Here is a 19,514-nt window from a genome sequence, read left to right as displayed (position 1 = left end):
GAAAAATGCCCCATTGTTGCTGCTCGCACATTTAAAATGCCACCTAAAGAATTCACACATCAGAACACCAGCTGAGCCAAATTAGTGGCTGCTTTTGTTTTATCCACTTCTTTGCAGTTGTGGGTAGAAATGGGAGGGGGGGTTAAGAAAAGAGATGGTGATATCACCAACAGCAAACATTTCTGCTATAAGATTTAAAAGAAAAGGTTTTCAAAAGCTTTATTTTTTATATTAAAAAACCCTCCTGTTAGAGCTTGCTAATGGTTTGTGGTTAAATCAACACTGCAGGGATATTGAGTACTAAAAACAGTGCAGGAATGTTCCGGAAGATTTCTCATCAGACATTCCACTCTATCCTGTGCATGTTTACTTGTAAGTAAGTCCCGCTTGGTCCAATGAGACTATTCCTATGTAAGCGCAGACATGATTGCAGCCCTAGAGTGGATGGTAGACCTTTGCCAGAACTTTTGATGTGTGACAACATGTAACCACTTATCAAACTTGTGGCATAATGCCTGGGGGGGCGGGACAGGCATCTCCATAGGCGTGTGTTTGTGGTTTACCTTTATCTTGCACCTATACAACCAAATATGGGGGAGAAGCATAACATTCCTTTATACCAGAAGTGTGAAAAGCTGCAGTAGCTTCACAACATCCAGGGCTCCTTCATTTCCTGGTCTAGCATAACATTATACAAACTGCTGGGTTGGAGGATAAATGCAGTGGAAGCTGGTTCCTCAGAGCAAACAGGCACTACCCCACCAACCTCAGCCTGCCCTTAACCAGCCCCCATCTGCCTGACTCCTTACGACAACAAGGCAAGAAGATAGCCCTGGCTGTCACCTTCCGCCTTTGGCCTTGCAGAACTCGGGAGGGAGGGAGATGGGAACCAACCCACAATTAGTTGGCTCAACCTGTCATTGGCTCTGTCTCAGTCAACTGGTGGTTCCCATCTACTATTGGCCTCCCTGTCTTCTGCACTACCAGTTCCAATGGGTACCAACCACCACTGAACAAATGTAATCACTTTTTTGGGGTCTAAAAATGAAAAGGACAGCTTATCTGGTCCTTTGGTCTTTAGCTGGAGCAGAAGGGAAAGGGCAGATTGCTTCAGTCAACCTATCACTGAAATATTCTCCATACAGCCAAGCTACAATTATTTTAAATTTCTCCTCAATTTAAAATGTGGCCATACTTTACCCCGTTATGGCTAACAGCCGCCATATTTTAAGCTAGTAGTGATTTTTAACTAGACCAGAGTAGGGACTGGCATAGCCTGTGACTCTTTCAAATAATTAAATACTATATAGCTCAGGACCCTGTGCAACAGTGTTCTTAGCATAACAGTTAACCTGTACTTGACTGTGAATGCGAGTTCTCATTTAAATTGCTTAATTTATTTGATTAACCCAGAAAGGATTTTCCATATGGTGATTTAATTGGTATTTTCTTATGAATATTTTATTCTCTTTTATGTAAACTATTTAGAGGGTTGTTGTTGTTTTTTAAAAAAGTGGTATATAAATCTTAAATAATAAAAATTAAAATAAATAATTTAAAAATAGACGGTGTAACTTACATCACTCTGCAGGTCATATGCCCGCTTTGCCCATTCCACCTTCATATCTGTAGGCAAGGCAGTATAGCGATGAAGAATTGTCTTGTATCCCCTATCAGTGGCCAAATCCTGAGCTTTCTTGGCATGGACAATATTTATCATATCCATGGACACATTATACTGGGTCTTTACATTCTCAAACGCCCTTTTATATTCCAGATCACTCTGCATCTTCGACATATGAAGCGAGTGAGCCATCTGCGAGTCTTCGTTCACACCCTTCACCCCAATCAACTTTCCTCTCGTCTTCTCATAACTCTCCTTGTATTTTACCTGTTAAAGAAGGGGGGGGGAGGGAATGGATCATAGTTACAAAGAAAGGTAATAAGCTCAAAGCCATTGTAAGCAACAGCATCGGGTTGAAGTAAACGGAACATTTCAATAAACCGGTTTAATAGGCTACTTCAGAAAAGGCACTTTGGCCTCCTGCAAAACTACTGACAAGCACACTTAATATGTCTAAGTACAACACATCCGTACATCAAAAGCATACTTTTCCCGCTCAACAAAAAGCAGAAAGCAAGTAATAAGGACTAGCTTTTATATGTGGTTGAAGTGCACAAAATGAGGATGCTTGCATGCTCTTTTTTAATGTTTCCAAATGGAGCATCTTTTTCATTTACTGCTTTATCCCAGGGGCAGGGAGCCTTTGTGTTACTTGAAAATGCATCATATGATTTACGTTTTATGTCATTATTAGCACAGTCCTATGCATCTAAGTCCTACTGTGTTCAGCAGGGCTTATTCACACTAGTAAATTTGTTTAGAACCACAGTCTAAGGTCCTAAACACATTTCTCACTGAATACACTGAGATTCGCTTCCAAGTAAAAATGCATAGTATTGCATCATTAGAGTGTTGCACCTTCTTGACTGAACCAGTAGCCCCAAAGAACAACACACTTGGCAAAGAAATGAGGTAGATGCCTAGAGGGGCAGCTTCTGCACGCCATGAAAGGGCAGCACATTTTCAGTGTTTGCTTTTTGTATTATTATTATTTTTTCTGCAGAAGTCATAGCATCTTGGAGTGGTACTGGGAAGCTGCAGCTCAAAAGGTCAAGTTGTGCTTTTGAGCACTAGCACAAGCTAAATAAAATGTATTGTTTCAGGTAAAGGTCAGTGCAGAGTTACGGAGTTCAGGTAATATCTACACTCAGAGGCTTGGGAATCAGATCCGAAGACAGGCTTCCTCAACCTCGGCCCTCCAGATGTTTTTGGCCTACAATTCCCATGATCCCTAGCTAGCAGGACCAGTGGTCAGGGATGATGGGAACTGTAGTCTCAAAACATCTGGAGGGCCAAGGTTGAGGAAGCCTGTCCTAAGACCTTTCATAGTGGCAAGAGTTTAGTTCTTCCCCTGAAATTTTTCACAGAATTGCGTTTGATGGTAATTCAATAGCTTGGTTTTCTTGTGCAATACATTTTTTACAGAGCATTCCACCTCACAATCCTGTGTTTTGAGGGATAAAAGTGTCAATATCTGATAATGTGGGAGACTAAATACTACTTCTTGCAGGATGTTGGATTAGTAAGTGGGGCAGCCAGATGAGACCATCGTACTGCTGTACTGGTTGCCAGTGAGCTACTAGGCCAAATTCGAGGTGGCAGGACTAGCATATAAAGCTGTAAATGACATGGGATCCAAGTACTTAAAAGAATACCTTCCCGGATATAAACAATCTCAGCAGGTGAGGCCTTGTTGGTGGTGCCGCCGCTGAGGTCTACACAGCTGGCGGAGACACAAGACAGGGTCTTTTCAGTAGCAGTTCCCTGTGGGATGCCCAGGAAATTTTGTGGGTTTTCCAGGAAAACAATTAAAAGCATCCCCAACGGGCACTGCCCCTGACAACCCTGAGAATTGCTCACTGAGATAATGTTTGTAACTGTTCTGAGATCTTTTGTGTTTGTTTGCTTTATAATTTTCTGTGCCCTGGGCTCTTTCAGGAAGAAGGGTGAGATATGAATCAAATTAATATAAATAAAATGAACAACAGCAACATCTGGAACAGACAGCAAGGTCATTTCGGTTGGGGTTTATTTGTTTTGGTCAGCCCTCTGTACTGTGATTTGGAGCTCATGATCAGTCCCAGCAAGCATAGCCAATAGTTAGAGGTAATGAGAGCTGTATTCCAGTAACATATGGAGTGTCACAGGTCCCCCAACCTTGCTATAGACTACACTACCCTTAAATTAGATCCTAAGACTTGCTCACAGGGGCACACTTTAGCTCCCTAGAGGAACGATGGACCAGATTCAACTAAGCTGCTGCACAAGCAGAAGCCAGTGTAACAGGACTTGCCTCCTCTTCCCCCTTAACCATCCCCAGATCTGCTCAGGAGGGTAGAGAGAACGCCCCTCCCCCAGGACAGCATACAGGGGGAGGAGAGGGGAGATCGTTCCAATGCTTACACAGATGGAATGACTGCCTTAGGGTGACACTGAATCCCATCTTGTGTGTTCAACTTGAATCGGTACTCACGTCACTTGCCAGGTCCCTCTTTGCTTTGGCTGTCAGGAATGGTATGGCATCAAGATGAAGTTCAAATCCCTTCTCCTTCTGGCTCTCCCAACTACTTTTGTACAGTTTCTAAAAGGATGGTCAATGCCGCAATTATTATTTTTTGTTACTATGCACTGCTGCCATAACAGTAACACCCAAAGTTTCAAATGGTACCAGAAACCTGTGGCTTCATGAGCTATTAAAAACACACTGGATAAACTGTTCTTATTCTAACCTGCATGTTGCCTACTGCTTAAATTTAGGAGTTCCTCCATTAGCATACCAATACAGTGGTACCTTGTGTTAAGAACTTAATTCATTCTGGAGATCCGTTCTTAACCTGAAACTGTTCTTAACCTGAGGTACCACTTTAGCTAATGGGGCCTCCCGCTGCCGCCGCATGATTTCTGTTCTCATCCTGAAGCAAAGTTCTTAACCCGAGGTACTATTTCTGGGTTAGCAGAGTCTGTAACCTGAAGCGTATGTAACCTGAAGCATCTGTAACCTGAGATACCACTGTATTGCATATGTTAAAAGGCTGAAAGAGCAGTTTAAGGGCATAACTACTATAACACAGAGCAAAACAAGCCCAATAGTTATTTCTTCTCCTAAGGCCCCCTGGAAAATGTAGTTATCTGGCAGTGGCTTGCATTCCAAACACTCTTATTAAACTGTAATTACCAAAATTCTTTGTGGGAAGCAAAGATAGTTAAAGTGGTAAAAATAAACCCCAAACAACCATATATTTATAGTATATATGCATTGAACCACTCTTGAGAAAACATCAATTACTAGCCACAGAATAATTGTTTCAATAGCTTGAAAGCACAGGATTCCCATCCATCCATACCTCACTGATATTTGCTGCATTTCTTCTGGCTTGTATGAAGAGGGGCTCATCTTTGCTGATGGTGTAATTATGAAGAAAACCCTCTTTTCCTGACCTGTATGCAACCTGTTTACAAAGGCAGACCAAACAGTATCAGCACTGGGCATATTTGTTTTAAGAAGCAATACGTAACAATTTTCAAAGGTAAACTTCCTGGATACTTACATCCAGTTAGTGTATGGTTTGTACCATCAATGATTTTTTTTTAAAAGTTGCCTCAAAATCAATTTATGTTTTAGACTGAACAATTATGGTTGATATCAAAGAATAAAATGAAAAGAAAGATGAAAGAGCATGAGTGCTAAAACACTTGTGGAATGACTGGCTATCTGACTGTGTCTTTTACCTCAGTCTGAAACCCTCACTAGACAATAGTTTCGCTTAAATTGAGGGTTGTGTCTTAAAAGCACATGTGAAGCACAGTCCACACACACACACGGGCACTGCAGTTTGTTTAGGGTTGCTGGGAATTGTTAACTCTGTGAGAGATAAACTACAGTGCACATAATTATTTAAGAGAAAGAATGTGTTTCAAATGCGCTTTAAACGAATAGTGTGTACACAGACTTAGATTATCTTGTTCAGAACGTTAAGAAGGGATGGGGGCCTACTTCTGCCATTTCCCCAAACACCAAGACAGGGATAGCGAACACTCAGCCCTCCAGATGATGTTGGAGTCCATAGTAACCAATGGTCAGAAAGGGTGGGAGTTGTAGTCCTTGGAGGGCCAATGATTCCCCACCCCTGCTCCGTGGCCTCACTTGTGCCAACTACTGGATTGTAAGCTATATTATACAGCTACACTACATTGCTAACCTGTATTGGTGAAAGCAATACTTGCTCAAACAGTGGTGCAGAGCCTGTGGTGCTCCAGAAGTTGCTGGACTACAACTCACATCAGCACCAGCCAATGATAAGGGATGATGGGACTTGTAGTCCAGCAACATTTGGAGGACCACAGATTCTCCACTTCTGCATTAAATAAAACACTGATTTCCCTTATTGTGTAAAGGCAAAACATTGGTCTAAGGGGAATGAAACTGGATTATTATTATTATTATTAAATAAAGTCTAAGCAATGGGAAATATTTCAAAATGAAGCCATGTGCAGACAATCTAATCCAGGTTCCACAGAAGACAGGCAGTGTATTTTTAATGACAGAAAGAATAGCCTCACTGAGGAAGAACAGCCGCAGAGGTCCATGCAGATGTTCTAAAAGATCCAATTTAGTCTTTTTCTCTCTAGTTAGGTACATGGCCTTTATCACCATAGTATCTGAAACCTGGTCAGCACGCCTCTTGATAACCCTTTGGGTTTAAAGGTTTTCTACCTGCAGAAGTACAGGGAGTTCAAAAAAATCTTAGAAGTACACCTCAAAACTATGTAAAGCAATGACAAATTTCCGTGGCTGGATCCTATTGCTTTTTCAGTGGTTGTGCCTGTCCCCAAGAATTACCTGTTTTAATGATAAAGAATCTGTGTGGAGAGAAGGTAAAGTAGGAGACTCACATCACTCTGCAGTTCCTGGCTTTTCTTCGCATGTTTGATCTGGGAACTGTCTGCCACACTTGTGAACTTTAGAGCATCAGCCTTCTGTCTGTACTTTTTCTAATTGAAATGCATTTTTTAAAAAAGATGGTATAGATAACATTACCACATTTCTCAAAGGTAAAAAAAAAAATTGACAAGTTATGCCTTCCACTTACTCCCAGCACTAGCAACAACAACACAATCTTTTCATGTTAAAACCAACTCAGAAATTGAGGCAAGGTTACTCAGATAACACAGTGGTGGAGTACATAAAGTGGAATAACCATTCTGTTTCCCAACTTTTATGCTATCATTTTACACTGATTAATTACCCCCCCCCCCCATCGATCATTTTACCTATTTGGTTTCAACATGAACCAGGTTCTTTTTTGTCCCCCCTCCCCAATGCCTGCTTCACAAGTTGCTTTCAACTAGAGCCAAGCTTAACTATGGTTTATAGTTCAACAAACAGCACAATGGTACACAGGGCAAAAATCATCGCTGCTTTGCTCCTCGTGCGCTCCTGCAGCACGGCTGGGAGCTAAGCCATGAAAAATGCAGCCCTGAAAAGTTCACAAACTGCATTGCTTTTCAACATCTGTGGCAAATGCTCAACATAACAGAAATCATGTTATTTCTGAATGAGGCCCGAATTTATTGCTGTCAAAAACACCGTAAGAGGAAGGAAAAGACAGCCTTTTCACAGTAATGTCTGTTGATAAAGAAGAGGCACATTCTTTTGCATACTTCATGTGATTCTCTTGTACTAACAATTCATCAATCAAACACACAACCAACTCCAGGGTATGCGTTACATGCATGCCTCAACTTGGCATTTCTGCAGGGAAAGACCCTGTCTCAGAGCAAACACACCCACTCTTGCCCTGTGATGTTCCCAGCTGAAAATAAGACTGAGATTGATTTATTTTCATTAAAGTGCATAAAGATTTCAAAGAGATGCTCATTATTCCACATTCAAGATGCGGGAGAGAGTGAGGCATATTAGGAACGAGTTGTTTTCAAAAATTATGTTCAGCTCTATATGATGTCATACAAAGAATAACAAAATGCCAAGTCCTTGGCTGGAAATAGAAGCATCCAAGCTATGTGTTAGTTTTCAACTGATATACCTTTTATACAGTTCAGAAATGAAGAATTGTGTCACCTGATCATGGCTGGGTTCAACATTTTTGACAATAAGTATTTATGTGGCAAACCCCAGCAGTAGATGTCAATTTGCTTCCTTGCAAGATATTAGATCTGAGCAGAGCTGTTTCTTCCTGCCTCTACTTCAGAATACCTGCATAGCCTGATGTCAAGGATCTACAGTATCAGAGTGTAATCACTGGCAACTTTAAATAAGCCAAACTAGCTCCTATTCCTTCCTTTCACTCTTACATATCTTCTAATTTTCTTTCTTTTAATTTCTGTTTTTCTTTGATAAGTTAGCAGAACTTGTGACCGAAGAAGCCAAGCTCAACCCAACAGGCATGTATGACAGTTCTCCAGGGACTTGATAAACCATCCAATTACAATACAGTGCCATAGTTTCAAAATATTTCAGTCTGCTTCCATCTTCCAGGAAGGTCCTGCCAGACTTTATTATACTTAACAGGAAAATCAAGAGACATACCTCACTAATAAGTTCTCCTGCTTTCTTTGCTTGCTCAATATTGAGACTCCCGTCTGCTATCCACCCAACTCCCTTCATCCATGTAAGGTCTGTCTTGTACTGAAGCTGAAGACAAAAGAAAACTCATTATTTCACAGACTGATTAGGTAGGCAGGCTGCAGGGCTAACAACTTGAATAAAATATTAGGGGGGTAAGCCCCGTCCCATATAATCGACCACAAGACGCAATGAATGCACTCCATTTGAATGGCAATGCCCATCTACTTTGGGGATCCCAGCCCCCTCAAATATATTATTTGGGGGGGGGGCAAATGGACCTTGACCACCAGGAGTTGGCTCCTATGGCAGGTAGGTAGATTTAGTTGTATCACAAAAAGACATGAATTTGCCAGCCATGGGTGGAAATGACTGGCAGAATCCGAGACCAGGGAGAAGAGTCGGTGGAAGAAGATTGGAGGAAATTTAAAATTTATTTGCAGAAATATTGTAAAATTTTTGAATGTTGATGACATTGAAATGAATTCAAGGAGCTCTAGCAACAAGGTAAAAAGTATAAGGGGATTAACAAATGGACAAACTAATAGATCATGAATTTGCTGAACTAAATTTAAAAGGGATACAAAAATGGGAGATGTGAGGAAGTCAGGAAAATAAGTTAATTTAAAGTGGAGAGATTAAGAGAGAAACTTTGTTTTTCTTTTATATGTGTTTTTTCTTCTTTTTGTGCTTAATGTTTGTAATTTTGTATTTTTGTGCTTTTGTATTTTTTATTTGTTATGCATTTGTCTTTTGTGTTCTCTAAACTTTCCTATTGATAAAACCTAATAAAATATTATTTTAAAAAAAGAATTTGCCAGCCATGGGTGACAAGTCTTTAACTTATAACCTTTGGTATTACCCACAAATTCTATTTCACACAAATACTGATAGCAAGCTTTAGTGTTCTGCTTAAAGCTATCTTCCTGCAAAGTCTTTCCACTGAACATTAATATCTTCTATTGGACAACATTTAAATTGGATTGAATTTGACACTTGAGTTATCTGCATTCCCATATGAGACCCATGGATTGGTTCAATATAATATCTGGCTTGTAATGACAAAGAGTTGAGCTACTCGGAAACAATAGTAGTGAACAAGTTGCCCTCCAGATGTTCTTGGACTACAATTTCCTTCATCCCTGCCCCTGGGGCTAACAGCAACATCTGGAAGGCACCACATTGGCTACCCTTGCAGTCAATAAATTCTGGTAACACCACTGTCATCATCAGCTTTCGACCTTTGCTCCTACCTCACTCTGTAGTCCATAGGCTTTTTTGGCCCACTGTGTCTTTAGGTCTTCTGGAACCACCGTATATTCATGAAATTTCTTCCTATAGTCAAGGTCACTAGCCAGAGTCTGGGCCCTCTTGGCATGTTCCAAGTTTATCATGTCCATTGGTAAGTGGAAATGAGCTTTATTCTTCTCAGATTCTTTTTTATATGCAATCTAGTGAATATCAAAAAATTGCATTCAACATTTTACAAAAAGAGTATAGGTAAAAACAGCAGGAGAATAATAGCAACCATCTCTACTATATATCCAACAGTCTTACTCTTTAGAATATAATTGCTGTGTACAGATTCATGCTTCCCTGATTGAGGCTTGAAAAGACTGAAGTTCTTATCCAACCTTTATGCCCTGGATGTGAATGCTTCTTTCAGATGCCTGTAGCGGCTCACTGTTTCTCAGCATCACTTAACATACATTTATCATTGATTATCATTATGTATATAGCATGTAAAATGTTTTATGCGTTATCTCCACACACAAAAATGTGTCGGTGTTCACTTTACATTAAAGTTAACAACATAATGATCTTATGTATATAATCTCAGATTATAGGCACAGAATAGCAAGCCTTATTTATTTTTAACAAAGATTTCAATGCAGTATTTCTTGGAACTAGGGCCTGGTGCATGGACACGGGTGGCGCTGTGGGTTAAACCACAGAGCCTAGGACTTGCCGATCAGAAGGTCAGCAGTTCGAATCCCCACGACGGGGTGAGCTCCCGTGGCTCGGTCCCTGCTCCTGCCAACCTAGCAGTTCGAATGCATGTCAAAGTGCAAGTAGATAAATAGGTACCGCTCCAGCGGGAAGGTAAACGGCATTTCCGTGTGCTGCTCTGGTTCACCAGAAGCGGCTTAGTCATGCTGGCCACATGACCCAGAAGCTGTACACCGGCTCCCTCGGCCAATAAAGTGAGATGAGCGCCGCAACCCCAGAGGCGGTCATGACTGGACCTAATGGTCAGGGGTCCCTTTACCTTTACCTTTACCTTTACCTAGGGCCTGGTGCAGAACCAACATTATCAATTTTCTGAACATGCACAAGAGATTAGGAGTGCAAAGTGACCGCATGCACCTTCTCCCTCTCCACTCATCTGTGTGTATCTATTCACAACTGTTAACCACAGTGCAACATTACATCTCTGTTGGTGCTAACCATGGTTAGTTTTGCAAACCCTGATTAAGGTGAACCATTTTTAAGAGTACGTTTATTATTTTCTGTTACAACAATAAACTGTAAAAGCTTTGAAGCATTGAAGGACTCATTTTTCTTTTTGAGTTCTTTATTGGCAATAACCATGGCAAGCGATGGTCCAGATGGTCAGGAAAAGAAGGGGGGGAACTAGAGGGGCCTGGAAGGGGAGAGTTTTTAATGAGTCTGTGACATGCTTCTGCTCACATAACTATGAGTTTTGTGCAACCACCCTCTTACCAGATCCAACAGGAAGAGGTTGGGTTTTTTTACTATGTGCAGTGAAGGATATATAAATCCCAAGGTAATAATGAGAGTAGGAGTTTCATCATTAAAAACAAAATTTAAAATAGTAATGGGAAGCCATTTACCTCACTGCTCATTTTGGCTACTTGTAAAGAGTGAATAAGTCTTGAATCTTTGGTTGCCATTGCTTTTCCTTTCGTTTTCTCATATTCTTCTTTGTATTTAATCTGTGGAGAAAATAGGCAACATTTACTGAAAAGACAGATAAATGCCACCCAAACTGTATCTTTCTTTTAAAAGTACTCTTTAAAGAAGAACCTGTTCCCCTTAAATTTTCTACTGACAAAAATGGAAAGCCAACTGCTCAAATCTCATCCAGTTTGTCTGCCAAGTAATACACTTTCTGTTGCATTTTAAACTATAGCAAAAAAGGGGGGGCTCAAAAGGAACAACTAAACTAACGTGGAAAGAAATTGAGAGATTACGCTGGGAAATGTTAGATTCTTCAAATAACTGCAAAGGAAGATAAGTTAATCTTGTATAAATATATAGGTAGTAACAATGTCTAGAAATATAGTCTTAAAAGTAAATATAAGTGAAATAAATAAAGCAGACTACAGTAGTACCTTGGTTGTCAAACTTAATCCATTCTGGGAGGTCTGTTCGACTCCCGGAACTGTTCGAAAACTAAGCCACGGCTTTTGATTGGCTGCAGGAGCTTCCTGCACTCAATCGGAAGCTGCGTTGGACATTTGGCTTCCAAAAAACACTCTTTTCCGGATTTGAAGCGTTCAGGAGCCAAAACGTCCAAGTACCAAGGTGTTCGACAACCAAGGTACGACTGTACAGAATGACACTGTTTGAAAATATTGTAAAATGGAGGAAAAGAAAATGGGTGACTTACATATGTGGCCCTCCTCAAGGACAACACATTTCTTTTCATGCAACAGGACTTTCCCTTCCTCTTCTCCTCCTTGCAGCCACCTGTGTACTCCAAATCTGCTCAGCAGGTCTGAACAGCTATCCATAGCAGACTAGGGAGGCAAGGCTGAGATGAGGAAAGGGAAATTCCATTGGGTGATTGAAAGTCTGCTCTTGCAACAATGGATGCCATCCATTCTTTTGGCCCTTGAGGATGAAAGCATCACTGGCCCATTAAGATATTTCAAGCAGCAGGTCAAATTTTCCAATCTGGAAATATATTCACTTTATAACTATTTATTTTAGGTTTTAGGCAATTTAAAGAGCCACTTTCAAACACTAAGGTATGTCAGATAACTAGAATGTTATTACATTTCTCCATTAGTTTATCAGAGTTTGTGACAGATTATTTTTTAAGGAAATTTCCATCTTAAAGCCCCAACTCAACATGTTTTCATTTCTCTATATTATTTTAGACGTCTCTTAGTAATATGCCCCAGATAAATACGTATAACCTACATCACTGGCAAGATCCCCTGAAGCTTTGGCAGCGAGCAAAGACATGGAATCCAAATTCATTTCAAAGCCGTGGCCCCTGCTTTTCTGCCAGCCTTCTTTATACTTAATCTGAGGGAAGGAAATATAGTAGTAAGTCATTAATGTGAATAAAGATAGGCAAAAAAACTAGCAGGCAATTCGCTCAACAAACTATAAAATCAGCTAGCGTAGCATGTGACTTATGTTTCTAATGAAAATCACATCTTTGGGTATATTATGCAAATGGATATTTGTAGGTTCCCTTACCTCACTGTATAATTCCGCATTGGCTTTGGCCTTGACTAACTGTGGGACATCCTGTGGCAAAGTATATTGTGTTTTGGTTTTCTCATACTGGGCTCGGTAGTTCAGCTGCCAAACAATCGAAAGCATATTCAACATGTCAAATACAATGATATTTAACGGCAAGAGGAGTGTTAATTGTTAAAAGCTATTCTTAAAAAGTCGTTAGGAAATAAAATCTGGAATTATACGAAGAATGACTATGACTACTCCCTAGCTTCCCCCCCCCCCAAGAAATGTCTGAATAATAATAATAATTAATAAATCTGCCTAAATGTGAGGCTGCAATACTTCTTAAGGGGGCTCTGAAACTGACTCTCCAGAATGCCTTTTACTTGCAAAATGTTATCCACGGGACAACTGCAAGATACCTTCTTATTTATGTAATACTTCTCATGCGTTGGGGTACAATGGAAATAGGACTTACATCACTAAGCTGCTGAGCATTGATTTTCGCTTGAACAATCTGAGGTGTGCTGGTAACAGAGCTGTATTTCAGCTTGTCTATACTTTGCTTATAGTTTACCTAAATTAAAAAATGGAGAAACACATTATGACTACCACAAAAGGTTTAGTAAAGCAATTCTCAAGGTAGCTTTTACTACAAATGGCAAATATATCGTTATCTAGAATATTCATAGCAGCTAACCAAAAGCAGAAATCTTGTGGGGTTTTGGTTTTTTTAACTACAGTGCAATTTCATTGGTGTGGTATTTATATAAAATTAACAGCTTTCTTTCTGTCTCTTGCTCACTTTTATTTGCCAGCATTTTTCATTGGTTAGCCTTATCAATTGTGTTAAATTGTGGTTTTAAATATTTAAAAATATAAAGGGAAATCATTAAATAGAAGAAGCTATATATGCAGAGTGTCGTGAAAAATCTTAATAAGGCAAAAACGTTATTTCAAAGTGAGCGACTGATAAGGTCAGAGCCCACTAACTTGCTAATATATGAAGGCAGCAGTAACAATACGAACCCATACAAAGCAGTATATTAAATCCACATTATGCAAGATAAAATGTCATGGTGAGGTTTCCCTTTAAGCCTATTCTTCCCAAAGACCTCCATGTTACACTACAGGATACAATTATTATTCTCGGCAGGCTTTAATTAATATTTGCCCTAGTTAATTACCTTCTCACTAAAATGCAAATTGTATGCTACTTTAAAGTAGTTGATTTAGTGAGAGGTTTTCCCCCCACCTTCTCTTTTTTTTTAAAAAAAAAAAAAGAGGGGGGATGTGGCATCCAAATTTTATTTGATGCTATGGAGTCCATTCTTACATATTTTCCATTAAAAAATGTATAACTTATCTAATATGATCAGTATAACTGAAACAATGAATTCACTGTTTCTGTTTTGATGTCCAGTTCTCACATCAGCAGATGATCTGGAGTGTTCAATGCAATTTCCTATTGATATTCCACATTTTGTTTTGTTTTGTTTTAAATGGATGAAACAATGAAATTTGGGCTGGCTGTACATGGTGGAAAGAAGGGCAGGACTCTCTAGTAATAAACCATTGTTTTTGTTTTGTGGAAAAGGAACTGTGGCTATGAAAACCACTTGTGTAGAACAGGACATTTCAACAGATGCCACTTTATAGATCCTCAAGTGTCAACGCTGCACCTCTGAAATCTTCTCCTCTACAGAATTCTAGTTTATAAAGGAAATCTCTACAGCTCTCTGCATGGTCATCCTGCTGTCTGGCACTTTGTCACTCAAACTGCCATATACCAGGGCTTGGCTGAACTTGAGGTGCAGGGGCTGTTACTTGAAAGCTATACACGTAACATTTTTCTTTACATATCTAATACAACGCCACTCTTGCGTGGACTGCTCTGCTAGCAGAGCAAAGCACATGATTGAGCTGTTGACCCCATAAAATCTCCTCTTAACTTACCTTTGAATTCTTAGTGTAATTTAGAATGTGTAGAGGGTATTTTTTAACCTTCTAAATAAATTTGGAGTTATGTGAAATGCTAAGTGGTAGAACATGCAAAAGGTTCAATCCCTGGCATTCCCAGTGCTGAGCTAAATGGACCAAGGTTTGAAATGGCATGCAGCTTATTTGGCACAATGGTTTCCTAAGCTTCAGTGCCCAGATATAATAAAAGTAATGGCTGTTCTCCAGTTTACATCTGTGATGTAGCTATAGCCTTAGTATTGATCCTGTTCCCAGTGGAATAAAGTAAACATCGGAAATATGTAGCATCAGTGGTCTACAGATAATCAATAAGGTTAAAAAGGCAAAACCTGCAAAGCCTGTTTTGTCCTATGTGAAATTCATCCTCACACAACAGATGAGGATCCCTTAGGCATTTGCAGACATGTTTTTCAATCGAGCCTTAGTGCATGCCATCAGATACTCTTTCTAGTCAGGTGTAACATAAAAAGATAGGAAGTGACCAGAAAGAGGGAAATAAGGCTATAACCAATCCCTTGTTTTTGCTCTTTGAAGTGAGAGTTAAAATGACTCTTTTCCTATCGTCAGGGAATCCTGGGACCTGTGGTTCAGTAAGGGCAGGCTTCCTCAAACTCGGCCCTCCAGGTGTCTTGAGACTACAATTCCCATCATCCCTCACCACTGGTCCTGCTAGCTAGGGATCATGGGAGTTGTAAACCAAAAACATCCAGAGGGCCGAGGTTGAGGAAGCCTGAGTAAGGGGGTGTAAGGAATTTCACCCAAATATATTTCTCATGGCATGCTTTAAAGGCACAAGATGCAAAATCTAAGCAAATCTGATTCTGGGTGGGAAACTGTCTGAAAACTTATTCAGAAGTAAGTCATTCTGAATTCAAAGGGACTTACTCTCAGATGGGTGGGGTGAAGACTGCAGTCCAAGTCCTTTTTTGGGAGAGGTTGTTAAATTAGTATAAAAGCAATATACATTTTGTAGTGCAGAACTACCACCATGGGAAGCAGTAGTTCAATAGACCCGCAAGCTATGCAGGGGTTATGTTCTGGAGATTGCTCATAAAGCCAAAATTGCACATAGTCAAAACCCATTGGGTTCAATGGCGGGTAGGATTGCAAAAGTCATTTTTCCTGAAACCCTGCCCCCTTTCCACCCCTTTTTTAATTTGTTAATTTTTTTGTCACATATGTAAAGCTGAATGCACATAAATTAAATGGATGCAAATTGTGGGATTACTGTAATCACTTTGGGATTACAACAAAAAAGGATTGACACTAGGACAGCTAAATGCAGGAGGTTAGATATCTCATTTCCAGTGCCCTGAGAATTTATGAGTCTACCAACTGGAAAACAACTTTTATCTCTTTCTTTCAGGGCGCTGTTATCATCAGCTATATTTGTCACTGTAATTAAATTACTGCCTTATACAGACCGCAAATCGTACTCCATCCCATGCAAGCAGAAGGGTGAGAATTCAGAAGGCTATTTACATCTTTCAAAGGGATCAGCTTCCTTGTTGTCTGGTATGAAGGAGTGAGGGTGGCTGGGTAATTGTAGTCAACATCATCGTGTGTGTAATCAGATTTATAGGCTATCTGGAAGAAGGAGAACAAAAAGAATCAACTTTTTTTAAAGCTGTCATTTGTTCTGAATAATTATCAGACAAGAGAAAAGGGGGGGGAACCCAGTAATATTAATATTAAACACAAGCAACAAAGTAAATTCAGTGGCGTCAATGCCAAAGAAAATGAAATTATTTGCATAGTTTAACTGCTAATTGATTCTTTTTCAGCTGCACAATTAATCCAGTGCCAACCGCAGAAACATTACCTTAACTTCCACCTGTGACACATTGCTTTTATCTTCATGCTTACTTTTTGTGCTTCTCACAGAGCTTCAAATAACGCATTTCAAGACATGGTACACAATGTCTCAACGCAGGCACCCATCATTCAGTACAGGAACTCCCTTCCCCTTAAGATACAGTTGGCACAGAACCTTACAAGCTTTTGATGCCAACTATTTATTCATCTAGGATTTTAGTTGAACCTATGTCACTGCATGCTGTGATGGTTATTTTACTGTGTGCATACTTCCACCTATTTACAGATGGTGTGATTTTATTGTGTTTTATTGTTTATTGGACCCTACTACTTTGGGATTATTTTATAATGAAAAGTGTGCAGTAAATTTTATAAATAAAAGTAATAAATAATGAAATGGCACCTCAGTGAAACCAATAATAAATACAGTGGTGCCCCGCAAGACGAACGCCTCGCAAGACGGAAAACCCGCTAGACGAAAGGGTTTTCCGTTTTGGAGGCGCTTCGCAAAACGAATTTCCCTATGGGCTTCCTTCGCAAGACGAAAGCCCATAGGGAAATCTCTGGGACAGCAGGGAAGTGCAGCGCGTCTTCCCCACTGTCCTCGGACCTCCTCCGAAGGCTGGTGGTGGGGCGGAGACCCTCCTCACGCCGCCAGGCTTCAGAAGGCTGCTCCGAAGCCGGGCGGTGGGGCGGAGAGACCTTCTCCCCGCGCCAGCCTTCGGAAGGCTGCTCCGAAGCCGGGCGGTGGGGCGGAGAGACCTTCTCCCCACGCCAGGCTTTGGAAGGATGCTCCGAAGCCGGGCGGTGGGGCGGAGAGAAGTGCTGCGCCCCTTCCCCTCTGTTCCCGTACCTGTCCTGAAGGCTTGCGGTGGGGAGAAAAGCCCTTCTCCGCACCGCCAGCCTGGCAAGCGGTCTCCATAGGAACGCATTAATTGATTTTCAATGCATTCCTATGGGAAACCATGCTTCGCAAGACGGAAAACTCGCAAGAAGAAAAAACTTGCGGAACGAATTAATTTCGTCTTGCAAGGCACCACTGTAAACCAAGACAAATGGCATGGGCACTGGAAGATGTTGTGTGACCTTAACAACCAATAGCAAAAAAATGCCCAGTCTGCTGCAGAACAATACACAAGCCTCTTAAGGCCCAATCCCATAGCTCACTGTTATAGCAATTAGTAAAAGGTAAAGGGATCCCTGACCATTAGGTCCAGTCGTGACCGACTCTGGGGTTGCAGCGCTCATCTCTCTTTATTGGCCGAGGGAGCCGGCATACAGCTTCCGGGTCATGTGGCCAGCATGACTAAGCTGCTTCTGGCGAACCAGAACAGCGCACAGAAATGCCGTTTACCTTCTCGCCAGAGCAGTACCTATTTATCTACTTGTACTTTGACGTGCTTTTGAACTGCTAGGTTGGCAGGAGCAGGGACCGAGCAACGGGAGCTCACCCCATTGCAGGGATTCTAACCGCTGACCTTCTGATCGGCAAGTCCTAGGCTCTGTGGTTTAACCCACAGCGCCACCCGCGTCCCCGTTACAGCAATTAATCTGCATTAATTGTGTGTGTGTGTGTGTGTGTGTGTGTGTGTGTGTGTAAGTTTGTTTAGTTAAATCCTATGGAGAGTTGTGCTACCTGCTGTGTAAGTAAAAAGCTACAAACCGTAATATTACACTAGTGATCCAGCAACACAATGCAGGCATGCTGTCCAATTCACGCAAAGTTCACGGGTAGTGTATAGATACTTCAATATTATTTACAAACACAGTTTTTTTCCCATTTTCATATTTCCTGCTAACGCTTTCGCCACCCCAGAAGTAATCAAACCTATGGCTATCCTTCATTTGACCCTACTAAGATGAGAAGCCGTATCAAAATAGTATATTGCCGAAGCATTTACAACAACTTACGTTGCTTGCCAGACTTCCAACCTTCATGGCATGTGCTGTGCGTCTGTCTATGCCAACTCCTTCATAATGACCTTTCTGGTTCTGGTAGTGCTCTCTGTACTTGAGCTGCGTACAAAAACAAGCCTCCTCTCAGACCCAGAATTTCCCTTCTTTTATATTGCAAAGAAAACGAGCAAGGCATAGGGCAGGATTCACCTCACGAACCCTCTCAATGGAAGTCCTACACAAGGACTTCTGCCCGGGGCAGTGAAGGTGCAGACAGTGGCCCCAAGGCTGGTAGAATTTCAATAAATTAAATGGGCCACAAATTTGTTGATTACAGAGGGCAACAGGTTTTGGCGCAGACATTGTATTTGTATCCTGAATCAACCAACCCATCTGCTGGTTGATTATTTTTTGGCAGGGTTATCCAAGCTTACAGATTGCCCTATGACACACACCAAATCAGGGTGTCCAAGATCACGTGGATGCAGCAGCCATGGTGCATCAGCCCCAGTCTGGGTGTCTGAACAGAAACATCTCCACCCTGGATCCCTTGAACGGGACAACCTGCTTCCTTGGGCTGGCGATGGTTCTGACCACATCGTCCAACTAGGATACACGCCTATGCCTTATCTCCCATCAAGTTGTGACAATTGCTATGAGGTAGGCAAAACTCCCAGACAGGCCCAATTTGTCTGAAGGAAAATTCCTCCTTGGTCCCAAATACAGTGAACAAATCCTTCCATAGCAAGGTCTTAAGGCAGGGCCTGCTTGCTTACCATTGGGCAGCCCTGCACAGAATTGCGCACAGGAGGAGGTGAGCAAGGATTGCCCCATCTAGGATACTGATATGTTTGCACAGGTGAATGTTTGTCATAGTGAATCCCACCCATAAAGAACTTTCCTATTTTAGTGCCATACCACAGAAATGGAAAGCAATTAAATTTTATTGTTTATCAAGTATATATTTAGTGTAGCCATGGTTGACTTTTTCTGCCCTTTAAGGATATTTTGCCTTATCCAGTGCAAAATGTCTATACAGTGCTACCTCCGTTTATGAACTTAATTTGTTCTGGAGGTCTGTTCTTAACCCGAAACTGTTCTTAACCTGAGGCACGCTTTCGCTAATGGGGCCTCCTGCTGCTGCCGTGCCGCTGGCACACGACTTCCGCTCGCATC

The 19,514-nt window shown here is 41.1% G+C and overlaps 1 protein-coding gene across 1 annotated transcript in view; it reads right to left on the bottom strand.

Annotated features, from left to right (window-relative positions):
• NRAP (nebulin related anchoring protein) overlaps positions 1-19,514 on the bottom strand; it is a 61,611-nt gene that overhangs the window by 25,572 nt on the left and 16,525 nt on the right. The window contains exons 13-24 of the mRNA XM_083504733.1: positions 18,354-18,458; positions 16,110-16,214; positions 13,126-13,224; positions 12,663-12,767; positions 12,378-12,485; positions 11,063-11,164; positions 9,461-9,658; positions 8,172-8,276; positions 6,518-6,616; positions 4,969-5,073; positions 4,098-4,205; positions 1,580-1,891 (exon numbers count right to left, since the gene is read on the bottom strand). Of these exons, the coding sequence (XP_083360859.1) occupies positions 1,580-1,891; positions 4,098-4,205; positions 4,969-5,073; positions 6,518-6,616; positions 8,172-8,276; positions 9,461-9,658; positions 11,063-11,164; positions 12,378-12,485; positions 12,663-12,767; positions 13,126-13,224; positions 16,110-16,214; positions 18,354-18,458 (1,551 nt within the window). The remainder of the gene's footprint in view (positions 1-1,579; positions 1,892-4,097; positions 4,206-4,968; positions 5,074-6,517; positions 6,617-8,171; positions 8,277-9,460; positions 9,659-11,062; positions 11,165-12,377; positions 12,486-12,662; positions 12,768-13,125; positions 13,225-16,109; positions 16,215-18,353; positions 18,459-19,514) is intronic.

Source organism: Podarcis liolepis (genome assembly GCF_965112155.1).
Source record: "Podarcis liolepis genome assembly, chromosome: 5".
NCBI lineage: Eukaryota > Metazoa > Chordata > Lepidosauria > Squamata > Lacertidae > Podarcis > Podarcis liolepis.
The sequence above is the reverse complement of the archived record's forward strand: the minus strand, read 5'-3'. Positions and strand labels throughout refer to the sequence as shown.